Source organism: Heptranchias perlo, chromosome 15, assembly GCF_035084215.1.
Source record: "Heptranchias perlo isolate sHepPer1 chromosome 15, sHepPer1.hap1, whole genome shotgun sequence".
NCBI lineage: Eukaryota > Metazoa > Chordata > Chondrichthyes > Hexanchiformes > Hexanchidae > Heptranchias > Heptranchias perlo.
In genome coordinates this window covers 23,704,059-23,722,848 of record NC_090339.1, presented here as the reverse complement: position 1 = coordinate 23,722,848, position 18,790 = coordinate 23,704,059, and the positions used below count along the sequence as shown (strand labels likewise).

Genomic DNA, 18,790 nt, shown 5'->3' with positions numbered 1-18,790 from the left:
ATTTTTTCCACTAACTGTCCTATTTAAACGCTACAATAATTTATGAGTTTGCATTTTCTGACTAAACATGAAGACATCTACAATTTTAACTTGCTGCACTGATCATTGTGCATCAAAGCAAAAGCAGAGGCAAGAGAAAACTTTACTGTATTCAAATGGCACATCGAAGCACATTGTTACCAGATGTTCACTGCATGTTCAAAATGCGAACTTGAGTGATCTTTATTAATTTATTCATTCTCTGTGGCATGGTTACTTAGAATGCTATCTCAAGGGCAACACAGCATGACTAACATAAACAATGCTGAGAAAAGAATTGCAAATCCTTAACTTGCTTATTTTTGCATAGAAAAAACATTCGCAAAAGCCCTAAATTGGAATAATTTTAATGGGTGAAAAAGTATTTAAAAACATCAAAAAGTGGGGGGGATAGAGAAGAAAAATATTACAAATTGCCAATGATTAAAGTTCACGGAAGTAGGGTAATTGAAAAGTAAGTGGAACATGCATGAATGGAATTGTTTTTTAAAAGAGAAAAACACATACCTGTCACTATGCTATAAGTATACATTTATTTTAAAGGGTACCATCTCATTTCAACTTCAACCGCCCAGTCAAATTTTCACAAGTCAGAGGGTCAGAATGTTTAGTGAAGGTAAATGTACTAAATCTTTAAATGACAATTATTTCAGAATCAATCACTGGAGTCATGTTACATGTTTTTTTAAAAAAGGAAAACATAAGATAAATATGTAATAAAAATTTATCCTTCCTATCCTTAGGAGTACAGTTATACCAGATGCTGATTATATACTAGATCAGTTTTTTATGTAGTCACTGCCAGAATAATCTAGCTAGATTGATTTCATTCAGCCAAACAGGAGGAATATTTTACATATTCTTTAATTTAATAATCAAATGGAAACACTCTTTAGGTTCAATATTTTTGAAAGCTTATAATGAAAAGAATGCAATTATAACAAAGTGCAATATATTTTAACAATTTGACCCATAAACTTAAAAGATAAAATTTAAATTAATTTTACATAATTAAAACAAAGAACCCTAGCATCTGCTGCAGAGTTTAACTATTTAATTAGCATTTGAAAAGAAGTTTCCATCTAAACTCTTCAGACGAAATATTGTCACCTCTTGGATAACATTTTGAAATATAACTCATTATGTAGAATACTGTGTCTGGTAATAAGGGATTCAGTTGAGATTGTGTTTTTTTTAAAAATTGAAATGTTACCAGCTGTTTACCACATGCAACCCCCCCCCCCTCAAAATGTGGGTCAGTAGAAGCAAATCTTGTCAAATTCAAAACCCTTCAGATTATATGAAGCACAAATTCAGTAAGCAACAGCCATGAGATAATAGCACTAAACACTGTCGCTACCTAGTGGAATTTTAGTGCATTTCAATTGTACAGAAGTGAAGAAATGGGAAAATTCTCTGAATTCCCACAAGAGGGAACTACCAATCTTTTAATGAAATTACAGCACTTCCATTATTAAGTATTATAAAGCTGATTACTAAAAGCTTTTTTAATATATGCTTAAAACTTGGAATAAGTGTAACTGTGATGAAAGGAAATGCTCAGTTCTTAATTGTGTGTGCACACTGGCACAACCACAGACTGGGATGGTGAGGTGGTGAGGACAGGAGCTGGCTTTTCATCCTGCTGCTTGAGAAATGAAAGATGGTGACGAAGAGTGAGATAGAGCCAACTGTTGCTGCCATGATGGGTGATGAAATTAAAGAGAAACAAAGCAATGGGGGATAGGTGAGAAAAAAGCCAACTCACGATAAAAAAGGTAACATTTAGAAAATAATGAATTATGGATTTGCTGTGCAATACTCATATGGCTGTCTTGCACACTGGAAAGGTATTATGTGTGTGGGCAGCAATATCAGAAGCACTGGGAGACAGGAAGACAATAACAGAGACTTGCACTAAAGATAAGGGGTGAAGATGAAGTGACACGATAAAGATCTGAATGAAAGACAGTGGAATACTAAAGAAAAAAAGTAATGAACAGAATGACAAGTGAAACAAGAGAATAAGAGCAACAAAATTGATAGAAGCATAAAGAAAGAAATTTACTAGAATAAATAACTGGTAACCAAAAAGGGAAGACATGTAAAAAGACAGACAGAAAAAGACCAGCTGGTCCATCGAGTCAGTCCCATGGCAACATGATCTCTGATGCTCCCCATCCACCACCAGTCATGTAATCTCCTGGGAATTATGCTATTCAAATAATGGCGCAGGGATGCTTATAGTGTTTGTCATCAATTTTTAAGAGGTGTTAACCCATTTAAGTAAAGGATTTTCATATGAATGCATCCTAATGTTAATATTTGCACAGCATAATTTCAAGGCCATTGTATGTTTAAAGTAAGGCTCCTGAATGGCAATTCATTAAGTCAGAGTCATGCATCCAATTTAGACAACCATTTCTTTTTATACAAATTCTGCATGGGCTGAAGTTTTTTAGAAAATTATATACATATATATTTAAACATTTGGGTTTATAGTGAATAGATTTATAATCTGGCAAGATTGCCAGAGATGGCATTCTCAATTCAGGAGAATACTATTGCAATTGATAGTAGTTAGGGCAGTGATGTCGAGAGTGGGGTGCCCCAGGGACCCAGGGTGGGGTGTTTATTGGTCATAGTACATAAAAATAACAAATTCAGAAACACAATACATATTGGTCAGATTTTCAGATGATATTAAACTGCAAGTGGATCCAGATGGGGGTAGTCAAGTCCGATGGAGCAAAAAGGGAACAGCAGAGGACCTATACAATATTTGTGGAACTATGGAAAATGAAATTCAATACAGGCAAGTGCAAGATGTTACATATCAAGAAAAAAATGTTGATAATCTTACTCAATAAACGGTGTGTACTAACAAAAAAAAGGCTAAAAAAAATCTGAAAGTGACAGACCGAACACCTACCAATTTTAGTTACAGTGAAGCAAAAATCAACATGCAAAAGAATGCTATGCTATATTGTCAAATCTCTTGAGTGAAGTCAGAGGTTAACATGTTGAAAATGTATAGTGTTCCAATCAGATTGTATCACAAGTACTGCAGTCAGTTCAGGTCATCAAGGCACAAGGGAAACACCCAAGCACCAGATATGGTGCAGAGAAATGGTGCAGAGGCTGATCCCTACTATCAGAAAATGGAGTTATAACGTAACGTTAGAAAAACCCAAACCCTTTAGCTGAGAGAATGCAAATGAGAAGTAATCTTATAGAGGTACATAAAATAAGTGGGATAGAAAAGGTTAATCCAGGACAATATTTCAAGTTAAACCATGGTGACAGGGCATAGGTTTAAACTGGAAAAAGGTAAGTTCAGATTAATGGCATTTCTTTACAAAGTGATAAATATCTGAAATAGTCTTTCAGGTAGGGTAGTAAAGACACAATCTTGAACTTTACAAGAGGCAGCTGGATGTGATGATGGGGAGGCCGATCTGTACATTTCTATGGAGGTAGGTAAACCAAAATGCATCCTTCATCTGTGCTAATGTTTATGATCTTTCTTGTGCCTAGAGGCTTCTCTCTGTCTGTGAGTAACACTGAGGGGAAATGAGACCGTTAGATTCCAATATTGATATACATGCAAGAAGTAGAATGGAGTGGAGGTTACGGTATATAGATGGCAAATGGTTGGAGTAGGGGAAAGAACATGATGGACAGTGTTATGAAAGGAAGGGACAATTAACACACACAACTTTAAAAAAGAGACTAGAAAGAACATAACGCAGATGGTGCATAAACAACTGATGTGAACCAGGAAGCCAATGAAACCTTAACTGTGCTAAAACAATAGAGAATTCAAGCTGAAAGATGAAAACAATCCAGATAGTGAAATGTTCCCTTAAATTGCTAGCATCACATGTGATATAAAGTAGGGGTGTGCAAATCACCAAAGAAAACTACAGCAAAGTAATCTGTGTTTCCCCTCAGAAAAAATGTCCTCAGTATTACAGAAAAGCAATATCCTCAATTTTGTCATGTGGCTATTATGAATATTCCAACAAAACTTTTGTTCTGTGAATTTGTTAATAGATCATTTAAGTGGTACATGAATTAGTTAAGAACTTGTATTTATGTAGTGTCTCTTAGAAATGTCTCAAAGCACTTCAAGTAAAATGAATTACATTTCAAAGTGAGATTACCGTTATTCTATAGGTGAACCTGGCAGCCATTTTGCACACAGCAAGGTCTTCCAGACAGCAATGAACTCAATCCTCATATAATGTATTTTTGATGATGTTGGTTGAGGGAAGAATGTTGGCCAGCTCACTAGCAGAACTCCTTGCTTTTCTTCAAATAGTGCCTTGGGATCTTGAACATCTATCTGAACTCCACTAGAACAGGTTCATCGAACATCTCAACCAAAGTACCGCACCTCTGACCACGTAGAACTCCCTCAGTACTGCTCTTGAATGTCAGCCTAGATTAGTTTTAATCTTGTTGCAAGACCCTCGCCACCCTCAAAGTCAAAAAGGTTAAACAAACACTTCATCAATCCAACCCAGCAAGCAAATGTTCAAAGTAATGCATTTGGGATCTATTTGTCTGTATTTTGATATTTAGTTCAGTTTTTTCAAAATTATTAAATTATTAAATTTGGTTTTTTTAAAATCTTGTCTAATTATTGTTATAGATGTTATGAATATACCTGCTTCAAAAGCTGCACTGCAAATTTAAGGTTAAACCAGTGGAATTCCATTGTATAAGAAATCACATTGCTATATTGAAAAGTTGAAAGGCGTTGAATTTTATTTTACAAACCTGTACATTAGAATTTGCTAATGAATAAATCAATTTCTACTGAAGGACAAACCTAACCGAGTTATTAAATCATACATCAAGTCTAAAGTTGTCACTTCCCAGCGACTGCATTGACAAGCCATATACATTTGTTAAGCATTTTAACAAAAGAGATATACTGCTGTTTTATTTATTTGGTGGAGTACAGATGTAGGACTGCAATTTATCAAAATGACAACTAAATCTATCTTGTCGCACCTATAGCTATAATAAGAGTGTGTTGAGATCAACAAGTCTTTTCTTCAAAATTACTGATCTGTAAATTGCCCTTGACTGTTGTGGCAAATAAAAATCACCTTCCGCTGTCAATCTGGAACATGCAGACCTGATGAACATTTATGCATCCACCGGAAAAGGATTGCTAAGTGTGGCATTTTCTAAATCATCCATATTAGTTGATCTTTCGTGGTGCGATTAATGTACAAAATTTTCAAAGTAAATAGGGCTTTTTCAAAGATTCCTGATGAGCACTACATGTTTCCAGCAATGTCACGGGCACACTTTGCTCAGCTTAAATACTTCTATTGAAGTATAATAAGTTTAGCAGTGCTAACTGTACAAACTATAATTATATTCATTTGCATACTCAATTTTTATTAAATGTCTTTATATGAAGCGTTTGTACCTTTGGAAATACCATTAATATCAATACCATTGAAGTAATATGGTCATTGGCGGGCATAAATTTTCAAACACTTGGATGGAAATCAAGATCTCAACAGGGGGCAACAAGCTCAAAACCTCTTAAGGTAATTCATGCATAATTCGGAAATCAGCAAGGATTAAGCGGAACTTTTTGTTGCTTAATTTGTACTGACTTATCCATCCCTTCCTCAAAATTCACCGCTTTAGTTCTTGATGAACGAATTCTTATTAGCCATACCTTTATTTATTTGTATTGTTGGATTTCCTGTGGCATGACTCACAGGTAATCTGGAACATGGTTGTGATGCTTAGTGATGAAGATGGAGCTTCACTTATCCTGGCATGTACCATTAAGGATATTGCTCAAGTAATCTTGTGGGCAAGTGTCCTAATTAAGGCAAACTAATACTTGTAAACTTGTAAGTTAATTAGAGGGTAATTGTAGCTGCTCGTAAATTTCTAGCTCCTGGTCTTGGGGACAGGCCAGGTTCTTAAGGTCAGAAAAACCATCAAGAAATGACTGGCTTTTTTTGTGAACATACTGGCTTGAAGTTTACAGAGAGTAGAACTGTGAACTAAATTAGGTTTATTTTTTCTAGGCTTATTTGATTTAATCAGCAATTTACAAATGACAAGATTTGCAAAATAATACATGAATGATTCCTGAAGCTTGAAAAAACACATTCTCACTTGATTTTGAAGAATAAATCAGTTGCTCCCTCCTGAGTTTTTTCCAGATTTAATTTGGCCATTTCTCACAATTGGTCAAACGATACACTGCTTTATAACAATAGCGGAGTTAATAAGAATGAAGTTATGTGTAACAGGAAGTAAGTGCAACACTTACAGGAAGTGCACATCACAAGACTTTTAATATATTACGAGTAGATCTCCCATAGCAGTGCTCCTCGTGAGTTGGAAGATATGTTGTTTTGCTGTCCTTGTGACTACAGTTCCCCCATGGTGGATTTTATTAATCCACCTGGACCGACATGAAGGTTAAGTTTAAAAAAAACCCTAATTAAAATTATGGAGGTACAAATAAGGCTCTTAGTTTTCGAAGAAACTTAAAGACGAATGCTACAAATGTTTGTATAGTATAATCACTTCAAGTATATAAATTAACTGATAATGCAGCTGGTGCAATGAAAACTGATGTGAAAGTTTAAGTAAAAAAAAACTATGGCCCCGATATTACCAGGGAGGCGGGATGGCAGGGGGGGGGGGGGGAGGGGGGGGGCGCGACTGGGCATGTGAGTAACCTACCCAGTAGAATCCTTACCGTGGCTTCCGGGTTTCCCGTCGTAAATCTGCGCAGCGGGCGGACTGCGCACCCGCATCACAGGCTGTCAGCTGGAGGAGCCCTATTTAAAAGGGCAGTCCTCCAATGCTGCTCCTGGAGCAAACAACCAAAATTATAGCATGGAGCAGCCTAGGGGAAAGGCTGCTCCCAGATTTACTGATGCCTCACTCCAGGTCCTACTGGATCGGGTGAAGAGGAGGAGGAGGGATATTTTCTATCCGGCAGACGGGAGGAAGTGGCCTGCCTCTGCCACCAAGAAGGCCTGGCTCGAGGGGGCAGAGGAGGTCACCAGCAGCAGCAACATCTCCCGCATCTGGATCCAGTGCAGGAAGCGCTTCAATGACCTAACTAGGTCTGTCAAAGTGAGTATACTTACTTGTTCTCCTACACTCCGTCTTCTACATCACCGCTCCCATCCCACAACTCCTTCTGCACTGCCAACACTACTCTATCACATCACTCCTCACGCCCACTCAAACCTCATCCTCCACTTACCTGCACTTACTCACCTCCCCAGTACTCATCCCACCACTACCACTCAACCCAATCCTCATACAATGTCATGGCTCTGTCTCATACTCACCCTCTGATGCATCTCTTTCATGGTCAGCCTCACCCAAACCAATGCATTCAGTGGTTGGCCACGTCACCATCACTCACTCACGCCTCTCTACTTTCTCCCCTCATAGGAGGAGAGAGTCCAGAATGCACGGGAGAGGGCGAGGACCGGAGGGGGGCCGCAACATCTGGTCGTCCTCACAGACGCGGAGCAGGAGGCTCTGGAACTGAGCTGCACCTTTGAGTGCCTGTCCATCGGGGATGCCAAGACTGCCACCCGACAAACGGCTGGTGACAGAAATTTTAACATCCTTGCCATCTTCAGCACCTCAACATCTGTCATCATGCTTAATATTGTCTTTTGTTCTCTTACAGGGCCTTCAGCTACCGCCGTGACCGCGGAGAGCGATTTCTCAGAGGACCTACCGGCCTCCGAGGAGGCACCGTCACATCTGAGTGAGCCATCCATCAGCGCAGATACACACACCTCGGTGGGTCCCCGTCCTCACTTAGTTGGGGTCGCACATGGTGAGTCACCACACACGTGAGCACGAGCAGACACTGGTGGCAGAGGCAGCTGTGGAGAGTCCGCGTCGGTGGGAGCACTCTTCTCTAGGCTCTGCTAAGCTGGACACAGATGCTGAACCCTGGGGGCCATCCATGAAAAAGAGAATGATCAAGGGGCAGCAGCACATTTGTGAGGTGTTGGAACAGGTGCCACGCGCATTCTCCACAATCACGCAGAGGATGGAGGAGTCCAACTCCTGCATGAGTGGAATGGTGGCATAGGTACGGGAGGGAATCTCAGATGAGACAGGGATGCGAGGGCATCTCCGAGATAGTGTCGCAGGTAAGTGCGGGAATGTCTGCAATGGAGAAAAGGCGAGCCTCCATCAAGCTTCAAGCACGGCTCACCAATGAGTCCATTGAGGCCCTGACAACGGTCCTTCGGACTCAGGGTGAGCAACATTCTGCTGCCTTAAACAAGCAGGCAGATTCTCTGGCACAGGCCTTACAAGGCTTCAAACATGTCCTCCAAACTGTCGTCCAGCAGAGTGGTAGGAATGGTGTGGGTCTGGCCCAGGGGAGGGATATTATTAAACTAGAAAGAGTGCAGAAAAGATTTACTAGGATGCTACCGGGACTTGATGGTTTGACTTATAGGGAGAGGTTGGATAGACTGAGACTTTTTTCCTGGAGAGTAGGAGGTTTAGGGGTGATCTTATAGAAGTCTATAAAATAATGAGGGGCATAGATAAGGTAGATAGTCAAAATCTTTTCCCAAATGTAGGGGAGTCTATAACGAGGGGGCATAGATTTAAGGTGAGAGGGGAGAGATACAAAAGGGTCCAGAGGGGCAATTTTTTCACTCAAAGGGTGGTGAGTGTCTGGAACGAGCTGCCAGAGGCAGTAGTAGAGGCGGGTACAATTTTGTCTTTTAAAAAGCATTTGGACAGTTACATGGGTAAGATGGGTAAAGAGGGATATGGGCCAAGTGCAGGCAATTGGGACTAGCTTAGTGGTATAAACTGGGCGACATGGACATGTTGGGCCGAAGGGCCTGTTTCCATGTTATAAACTTCTATGATTCTATGGCGAAAGGGGACATGGAAAAGGGGATGACACTCAAAGCGCCCCCACGTCTCACCTGTTGCTCCCCTCTCAACCAGTACTCGCAATGTTGCCTCCTCTCCAGGTGGCTGCATCTGCCCCTGCACAGGCCAGTGCCAGAGTACCTGCCTGTTTGTTTATGGCAGCAGAATGTTGTTCACCCTGAGTCCAAAGGGCCATTGTCAGGGCCTCAATGGACTCATTGGTGAGCCGTGCTTGAAGCTCCATGGAGGCTAGCCTTCCCTCCATTGCAGGCATTCCCGCACTTACCCGCGACACTATCTCAGAGATGCCCTCACGTCCCTGTTTTTTATTATTCGTTCATGGGATGTGGGCGTCGCTGGCAAGGCCGGCATTTATTGCCCATCCCTAATTGCCCTTGAGAAGGTGGTGGAGAGCCGCCTTCTTGAACCGCTGCAGTCCGTGTGGTGACGGTTCTCCCACAGTGCTGTTAGGAAGGGAGTTCCAGGATTTTGACCCAGCGACGATGAAGGAACGGCAATATATTTCCAAGTCGGGATGGTGTGTGACTTGGAGGGGAACGTGCAGGTGGTGTTGTTCCCATGTGCCTGCTGCTCTTTTCCTACTATGTGGTAGAGGTCGCGGGTTTGGGAGGTGCTGTCGAAGAAGCCTTGGCGAGTTGCTGCAGTGCATCCTGTGGATGGTACACACTGCAGCCACAGTGCGCCGGTGGTGAAGGGAGTGAATGTTTAGGGTGGTGGATGGGGTTCCAATCAAGTGGGCTGCTTTGTCCTGGATGGTGTTGAGCTTCTTGAGTGCTGGTGGAGCTGCACTCATCCAAGCAAGTGGAGAGTATTCCATCACCCTCCTGACTTGTGCCATGTAGATGGTGGAAAGGCTTTGGGGAGTCAGGAAGTGTGTCACTCGGTGCAGAATACCCAGCCTCTGACCTGCTCTCATAGCCACAGTATTTATATGGCTGGTCCAGTTAAGTTTCTGGTCAATGGTGACCCCCAGGATGTTGATGGTGGGGGATTCGGTGATGGTAATGCCATTGAAGGTCAAGGGGAGGTGGTTGGACTCTCTCTTGTTGGAGATGGTCATTGTCTGGCACTTATCTGGCGCGAATGTTATTTGCCACTTATGAGCCAAAGCCTGGATGTTGCCCAGGTCTTGCTGCATGCGGGCTCGGACTGCATTATTTGAGGGGTTGTGAATGGAACTGAACACTGTGCAATCATCAGCGAACATCCCCATTTCTGACCTTATGATGGAGGGAAGGTCATTGATGAAGCAGCTGAAGATGGTTGGGCCGAGGACACTGCCTTGAGGAACTTCTGCAGCAATGTCCTGGGGCTGAGATGATTAGCCTCCAACAACCACTACCATCTTCCTTTGCGCTTGGTATGACTCCAGCCACTGGAGAGTTTTCCCCCTGATTCCCATTGACTTCAATTTTACTAGGGCTCCTTGGTGCCACACTCGGTCAAATGCTGCCTTGATGTCAAGGGCAGTCACTCTCACCTCACCTCTGGAATTCAGCTCTTTTGTCCATGTTTGGACCAAGGCTGTAATGAGGTCTGGAGCCGAGTGGTCCTGGCGGAACCCAAACTGAGCATCGGTGAGCAGGTTATTGGTGAGTAAGTGCCGCTAGATAGCACTGTCGACGACGCCTTCCATCACTTTGCTGATGATTGAGAGTAGATTGATGGGGCGGTAATTGGCCGGATTGGATTTGTCCTGCTTTTTGTGGACAGGACATACCTGGGCAGTTTTCCACATTGTCGGGTGGATGCCAGTGTTGTAGCTGTACTGGAACAGCTTGGCTAGAGGTGCAGCTAGTTCTGGAGCACAAGTCTTCAGCACTACAGCTGGGATGTTGTCGGGGCCCATAGCCTTTGCTGTATCCAGTGCACTCAGCTGTTTCTTGATATCATGTGGAGTGAATCGAATTGGCTGAAGACTGGCTTCTGTGATGGTGGGGATATCGAGAGGAGGCTGAGATGGATCATCCACTCGGCCCTTCTCTCTGAAGATGGTTGCAAACGCTTCAGCCTTGTCTTTTGCACTCACGTGCTGGACTCCGCCATCATTGAGGATGGGGATGTTTGCAGAGCCTCCTCCTCCCGTTAGTTGTTTAATTGTCATCCACCATTCACCCTGTGACAACCATTCTACTCATGCAGGAGTTGGACTCCTCCATCCTCTGCGCGATTGTGGAGAGTGCGCGTGGCAGGTGGAGCAGTCTTTGGAGGGGCCCTCACGGGCACCGAAACCCAGAGGGCATAGGCCCAAAGCATCTAATCGATCAGGGCATGAACAAGGGCAATGTGCCACTACCTCTGCTGCAGGCACAGGGGAGGCACCACGTAGGAGTAGTCGTAATCATAAGGCGAAGGTTTTGTGAGCACAAAGGGGATGCACAGGTGTGTTTGACAGTTTGTAATTTTTTTAATTTATATTTGATTTTTGTTAATGGCACATTAAACATTATTACTGTCACCACTACTGCCACGTATTGGCCATTCTTGACTGGCTTCTGTAATAAGGCCCTTTCATGAGGTTCACCATGATCGGCCACACTTGATGCCACTCATTGGGTCACTCTACAGTGGGAGTACATGTAGTTGCACGATTATTTTGTGCAGGGGGCGGCTGGTGTGGCCGCTGCTCTGTCCAGGTGGTGAGGACTGGACTCTTCACACTGTCTGATGTTAGGAAAAACGTTCACATATCGGTGACTCCCTGGCCTCACGAGTCGCCAGGTGAGCTGCTGTTCTGCCTGTGGGTTGCTCCTCCTCCACTGCCTCCTCCTCCTCCGCATGGGTGGCAGATGTGGATGGGGCCTCCTCCAGCGGTTCCCCTCTCTGATGTGCCATGTTGTGCAGGACACAACACACGACTATAATGCTCCCCACTCTGTCTGGTGCGTATTGAAGCGCTCCCCCAGAACGATCAAGGCACCTACAGCGCATCTTGAGCAGCCCTATAGCATGCTCAATTGTAGACCTGGTAGCGATGTTGCTCGGTGGTGGGGTTCCTCAGAGGTGTCATGAGCCACGTGTGCAGGGGGTATCCCTTGTCCCCGAGGAGCCAGCCCTTGCGGGTGTTCGGTGCATGGAAGAGGGGCAGGATGTTGGACTCCCAGAGGATGAAGGAATCGTGGCAGCTGCCAGGGTATCTGGTGCACATGTGAAGGAATCTCTTGCGGTGGTCACAGATGAGCTGAGTGTTGGAGTGATTGCCCTTCCTGTTGATGAATAGTCCTGGCTCGTGTGGAGGTGCTCGTATTGCTATATGGGTGCAACTGATTACACCCTGCACCCGTGGGAAGCCAGCCACAGCGTGGAATCCCACTGCCCTCTCTGTCGGGCTGAGGTCATCCACGGGGAAGTTAATATAGTGCGAGGCCCTGCGAAACGAGCTGTTGGTGACCTGCCTTATGTACTTGTGTGCGAAGTCCCCGGTGGCACCCTGGAACGATCCAGAGGTGAAGAAGTTGAAGGCAGTGGTGACTTTGATGGCAACAGGTAAGAAGATGCTGTTCGGGCCAGACAGGAGCAGCTCGGCATGAAGGAGGCGACAGATGTCTGCGACTACCTGGCGACTGAGTCTGAGCCTGAGCCTCCGTATGCACTGCTCCTCAGAGAGGTGCAGGAAGCTGAGCCTCGGTCTGTAGACCATGTGGCGAGGGTAGTGCCTCCTGCGATGCCGCTCTCTCTGTTGCCCTCCATGCTGTTGTGCAGGTGCCTGTGGCGCAGCACTGTGTTGTGGAGCTCCACGTGGCGGAGGTGGACGGAGTGCCTGGCGAGGCTGGTGATGTTGTTCCTCCTCGGATGAAGTGATGAATGCAGCTATGGCGGCCCCCATCCTGAAGGCGTGAGTTTGAGGGGGTCCACAACAGTCGGTAAATGTGTTTGCACAGCAGAGTTTAGGGTATCAATTAAGAATTTTGAGCGGAAAGACAAAGACGTTGCAGCCAAAACTTTGTCTGAAGTGACAGAGTGCCCTGCTGCAATAAATGAGGTTTCCTCCCACCTGTCAAATAATCCTTTGCATCTCCCACTGGCTGCTGGCTAAAACACGTCTGCTCCAACAGGGAGTGTTTCCCACAGCACGGGAAACACGCAGAGGATCCTTCAAAATTGCGCCCCTGCCAAAATCTCCACTCAGTGATGTCTCTCAAGTACCTCAACTGTCTATCTAAAGCAGCTTTAATTGCCGGTGGGAGTCGCGCATTTGGGAGCTGCGCGCGCACCCGAACGAGTCACTGGGGAACCCGGAAGTCAGCGGGTTGGAGCTGGGCTCCGAACCCGCTCCGGGATTCCACCATTTTAGGAGCCCCCCTGGCCCAATGCACCCGCTTGGCCATCCAAAAATCGGCCTCTATAAGTCTGTTTAACATTACTGAGGGGGCAAAAAAACTTGAAGAAGGGCTCCAATGGGGAAGGAGGGGTGCGGGTAACTATATGTGGGTGGTTGGAGACAGAGGTCAAAAGGCCAGGGGATTCAGATCATAGATCACATCAAGGTGGGCTCGGGGGGTGGGGGGGAGAAATCGGGGCTAGCACGTCTTGATCTGGGGGCAGCATAGCCTGAAGTGGTAAACTTGGAGGCCTGACCATTACTATCATGGAGATAAAACAGAGGAAGGAGACGATTTTTTATTAAATGAACAGGAACATTACACAATGTAAAACGCAATCTACTATTTGTTTACTGAAGTGTCGCTTTATGTCCCTAAGACTACAAAGTCCCTAATTGCTGTTAAGGAAACACTGGATGAGTTCATACAGAGGTCAACTAAGAGGCTGCAGACATTCTGGATTTTGTATTCTTGGAGAAGTCCTTTATTCGTTGCAATTTTTTTTTGATGTTTGACTGAAATTTGGGCTCAGCACTAGTCTAGAGGAGATTCAGGATGTTTCACTAGAGCTTCTAATGCTGTCTATGTTCCTCAGGAGACTGTGTAAGGTTTTCTTTTGGCTTCACGGTTATATACCACAGTCCATTAAATCAACAATATGAACTTGGCTGCTGGTGTCTGCAATGAACCTACAACCATGGTTGTCCACTTAGTGCTCTCATGATATATGCCTGCATCAAGTATTGATCTGGCCATGAAGGATCGCAGTTATAATGGAGACAGGTGATTAAAATGACTACAAAATACATGCAGGCTTGGTTCAATTTCACCCTCTCTTCCCCATCTTAAAATAATTTTTCTTCACATTTCAGCCTTTGTATGGTCGTGTAGTGGTTATGTAACTGGAGTAGTAATCCAAAGGCCTAGACTAATAATCCAGAGAACATGACTTCTATTCTTACCTTGGCAATTTGAGAATTTGAATTCAGTTTAATAAAAAAAAAATCTGGAAATACAAAGTTGGTAACAGTAAAAGTGAACATGAAGCTGTCAGATTGTTGTAAGAACCCAACTGGTTCACTAATGTTCTTTAGGAAAGGAAACCTGCCGTCCATTCCCAGTCTGGCCTATATGTAGCTTCAGTTCTACACCAACATGGTTGACTCTTAACTGCCCTCTGAAGTGGCCTAGCGAGCCACTCAGTTGTATCAAGTCATTACAATGTAGCGGTTCAAGAAGGCCACCCACCACCACCTTCTCAAGAGCTTGCCAGCAACGCCCATATCCTGAGAATGAATAAAAAACACACCATTGCCCATCTGACAGGGCTGGTAATTCATTCCTAAGCTTTGCAACTGTGTAACCACTTGACAGGGAGACAAAACCTCCTACAACAGATACAACTGCACAACATACTAAATATTAGCTTCATGCATTGTGGAAATTATAGCCATTTACAATAAATTTAAGTTTCAGATGTACATTTAACAATGCAAAGTTTTGTGCATTCAGCAATGTACAGACTTATAAGAATAAAAGCACATGAGAAAACAAAACTTACATCTAAGATCTTCCTGGTGTAAGCTGTTGCATGAAGCAGAGAAAACACTGCCACTGGCACCAAGCATACTGTGTAAATCTGGATAAGGAAAAGCTTTAGAAACACAAGTCAAAGAAATCAGCAAAAGGTCCATGTCATTGGACCCTGAGAATATTTCAGTTTCAATTGAGCCATTTGATTGAGATATAATAGTGCTGGGAGAAAGAGTACTTCTTATGACTTTTGATTTGTTGGTTTACATTCATGAAGTTTCCAAATTAATGAAAATTATGCTTGATCTGAGGCCAATTGAGAGTTATTAATTGACATCCAGGAGGAACAGAGCTGCCACTACATCAAATTCTCCAAGGTCTCTTACTTAACCTCTAACCACCACATCCTGCCAAATCTGTCTAGGCTAAATTCAAACCTACTGGAAAGCTTAAAAAGTTAAAGAACAATATTCCAATCTCATTGTACCACCAGTAGAAAGTTTTTAAAACTACCTTCAAATCAAATGATTTTCACAGATGCCACAAGTCATATTTTGTTTGCAGGTGGATGAACATTTGTAAACAACTTTTGCAAATCTAGGAAAAATAATTCATGTGGTTTACAACCATTAAACATTTGCCACCATCAGAAGTGTTTGTCTTTATTTTATTCAAACATTAATCGTTATTATAATTGTGTGGTAATAGAGACACAGTAGAAACAATCTCTTCTTTGTCCCCAATTTTCTCCCTTCTTCTTCTGCTGCTGCTGCTAATTCTTGCAGCATGGTTCCACAGGACCTGGCAGCCTTCCAGTACCTTGCCCAAGTCATCAGTCTTTGTATTTTGGTCATGCGAATGAATTATGGCAGGCCATTTTACAGAGGGGTACATCATGTCCTCACCCAACATCCATACATGCACATTTTGCAGCAAGAGATAATCTATACATGCCTAACATCCATTTATGCACACTTTGCAGCAGGAGTCACTGGATAACAACCAGTAGCTGGATCCCTGTTTTTCCCTCACAAACCCAAAATTACTGTGGCCAATTGTAGCACTCCATTTGCTGCCCTGATTGACATTAATTGGAGAAAGAACCAGGGAATGCCAAGTTTTGTTCAATGCCAGGCAGCATCTACATCCCCATAGCCAGCAGAGAAGTGCTCTGTGAACTGCTTCAACCCGGCTCATTATGGGGGTGATAGATAATTGGAGGACAAAGGAGGTGGATCAGGACACGTTGTAGAAAAGCACCTGACAAGCAGACCAGGCAGAACAAAAAGGTAAGTGGGCCACAGTTACATTGTCTTCGTTAGGTTTTTCTTAAATGAAGTCTTTTACTGCGCAACTGGGCTTGGATTTTTTGCACACAGGCATTGCATTTTTTTTCTATGAGGGAAATCAAGTTTTAGTGTCAGAAGTTAAGATTTTTAGCAAAGGGAGGACTGGGATCTCTAGCTGGGGGGGAAAGGATTTGGATCTCCAGTGCAGGGTGAGGGGGGCTGGAATTCTGTTGTGTGTCCTATTCCAGGGTTGCACCATGCAGATTTGGCTCCTGGCCCTAAAAGGTTGGACATCCCTGCCCTCGGCCATTGAGGGTACTGGCAAGAAACAATTTCTCAAAACATTCATATTTATGAAGTGCACTTATAAGACATGGACTGATGTAGAATTATATCATGAAAACCAGCCATCACTAAATATAGCATTTTTACAATTTTCTTTTTGAATTTCCCTCTGTAATCCCAATAGTATTCTTTTTTTCCTACAGCTAGTGTGTCATTCATACTACTGATTCCACATAACTGTAACCAATGCCACACTAATGGGCTGACTGGAGGCATGCCCAATGAGAGAGATGATCAATTGAACAGTACACATCAACACAAAATAGTTTTGTCTTCACCTAGACTCAAATAATATAGTGTAATTCAGGAGCAAATCAACAAATCCAGTTTAAGGAAGCAGTGTGAGACCACTGCTTTGTTGTGACACCTGCTGCAGTATAATCACAACCTGTCCAACCCAAAGTTTAAAAAAGCACCCAGCTGGTCCATTTAATTAGCTAGAACTTTAAACAATTCCGTTTTAACTGGGGAAATCAGCTCTTTGCTATTAAGACTGAACCACCATACGGAGGCCAGGAAGTGCTGTGGGGCTTACATGGGAATGCTGGCCTACCATTTGTGCTGATCTAGAGAGGCACCAGTCTGAGACTATCCACAACTTTAGGTTTCCCTATCTATAAGGCACTGCATCTGGTGGTCCAACTGAAAACAGACAGAATTTGTCGCAATTAAGGACGGCAGATTTCTATTCACACACGTGTGCACGTACACATACACAGAGCCCCGTTACAGAATCAGACATCTCTGAACTGCAATGCAATCGCATCTACTTCTGTATTATTGGATTGCCAATCCACTTTATTTGTATGTAAATGTTACTTTTCCTTACCTTTTCTTCTTATTCCTCACTGTCATTTGACTGTCTGCTGGTCACTGCCTATTACTGTCATATTTTCTTGCTTTCCTGTTTTCTCTGGCCTGGTGTTTCTTTTATTTGTAGTTCTTCATTGATATCTACTCCTGATTTCTGTTTTTCTGCTGAGAGCCCACTTACTGTTCTCTTTCCTCATTGCTTTCAGACTGATGGGTAGAATGAAATTAGGAGATATCAGCAAATTATTTATAGAAGGCTGTAATGTCTATAGAATCCTATACTTGAGTTTTTGGAGTAGAACAGTCCAATTTTGTTTATCCCATCTATTTATAAAAGGGTAGTCACTTTATTTAGAAGTTCACTTGAACCATACCTTATTTTTAACAAAAAACACTTAAACCATTTCAAGATTTCTGCAATGAACAGAACTCTGTTTTTGGTATATATTTTCTTTGACTTGTCTTAGTTTAGTGGTTTAATGATTGTGGAGAGAATTACAACGTGGCACCAGTAACTTTAAACAGTACTAACAATTCTCCTGCGACATGAGTAATCTGTGACCTGGAGCACAGGTTTAATGATTAGCTGTTAGGACGCAACTGTGTTTAACCTGGCCTGTCCTTTTAAGATCACTACTTAGGTATTCCCCATGAGCAAATTTAGATTACTGTAATCTTTTCTGATCACTTACCAATTGCACCTACTTATAAACTTCAGGCTCGACCTCAGAAGAACCTATTGCAAAATGATTGTCTTTCTTTTGCTATTTTAAAGATGGTTTTACATCTGTAACTTTGAAGCGTGATGGACACATGCTCGAACTATCACTACTATAAGCCACACGCAATAGTGGATCACTATTTTTTGTAACATTTCAGAATTAAAGCGACAGTTATCTTTTCCCACCATTTCTGTTAATTGTTGGATTATTGCTTTACATGTGTTGATATAAGAACATGAAATAGGAGCAGGAGTAGGCCACATGGCCCCGTGAGCCTGCTCCGCCATTCAATGGCTGATCTTCTACCTCAACTCGACTTTCCCACTCTATCCCCATATCCCTTGATTTCCTTAGTGTCCAAAAATCTATCGATCTCACTCTTGAATACAAAAGGAAATAGCTTAGTGGAGCGATAGAAACCATTAACATGAGAATTAAAGTATCATCAACTAGTACAATTGTCAACCCAGGCTGTGTCAAATATAGTTTGATTAGGTAATAATTTAAATCCCTCACAATGGGGGTGATTTTAAAACGGAGCCGGGAAGGGGGGACGGGGGGGGTCAAATTGAGGTTGGGTTTCCCGGACGTCCTTACAATTTTGATGTAAGGACGTCTTTTATTTTTTTTGTCGGTTTCCCATCCGACTGACTGGCCTGATTGACAGGCTGGTCTCAGTCGGATGGGAGACCAGCCAGGGAGAGGACGTCTTCAGTTAAGTCTGCAGGTAAGTCTTTGCTTGTATGGATGGGTGGGGGGGGGGGGGGGGCACGGGCGACGG

General features: G+C 43.1%; 1 protein-coding gene across 3 annotated transcripts in view; it reads right to left on the bottom strand.

Moving 5' to 3' along the window:
* The window catches only part of LOC137332897 (transmembrane protein 33-like), a 120,347-nt gene that overhangs the window by 81,145 nt on the left and 20,412 nt on the right, over nucleotides 1–18,790 (bottom strand). For all 3 annotated transcript variants that reach the window (XM_067996896.1, XM_067996898.1, XM_067996897.1), the window contains one exon: nucleotides 14,869–14,936. In XM_067996896.1, coding sequence (XP_067852997.1) covers nucleotides 14,869–14,936 — 68 coding nt within the window. The remainder of the gene's footprint in view (nucleotides 1–14,868; nucleotides 14,937–18,790) is intronic.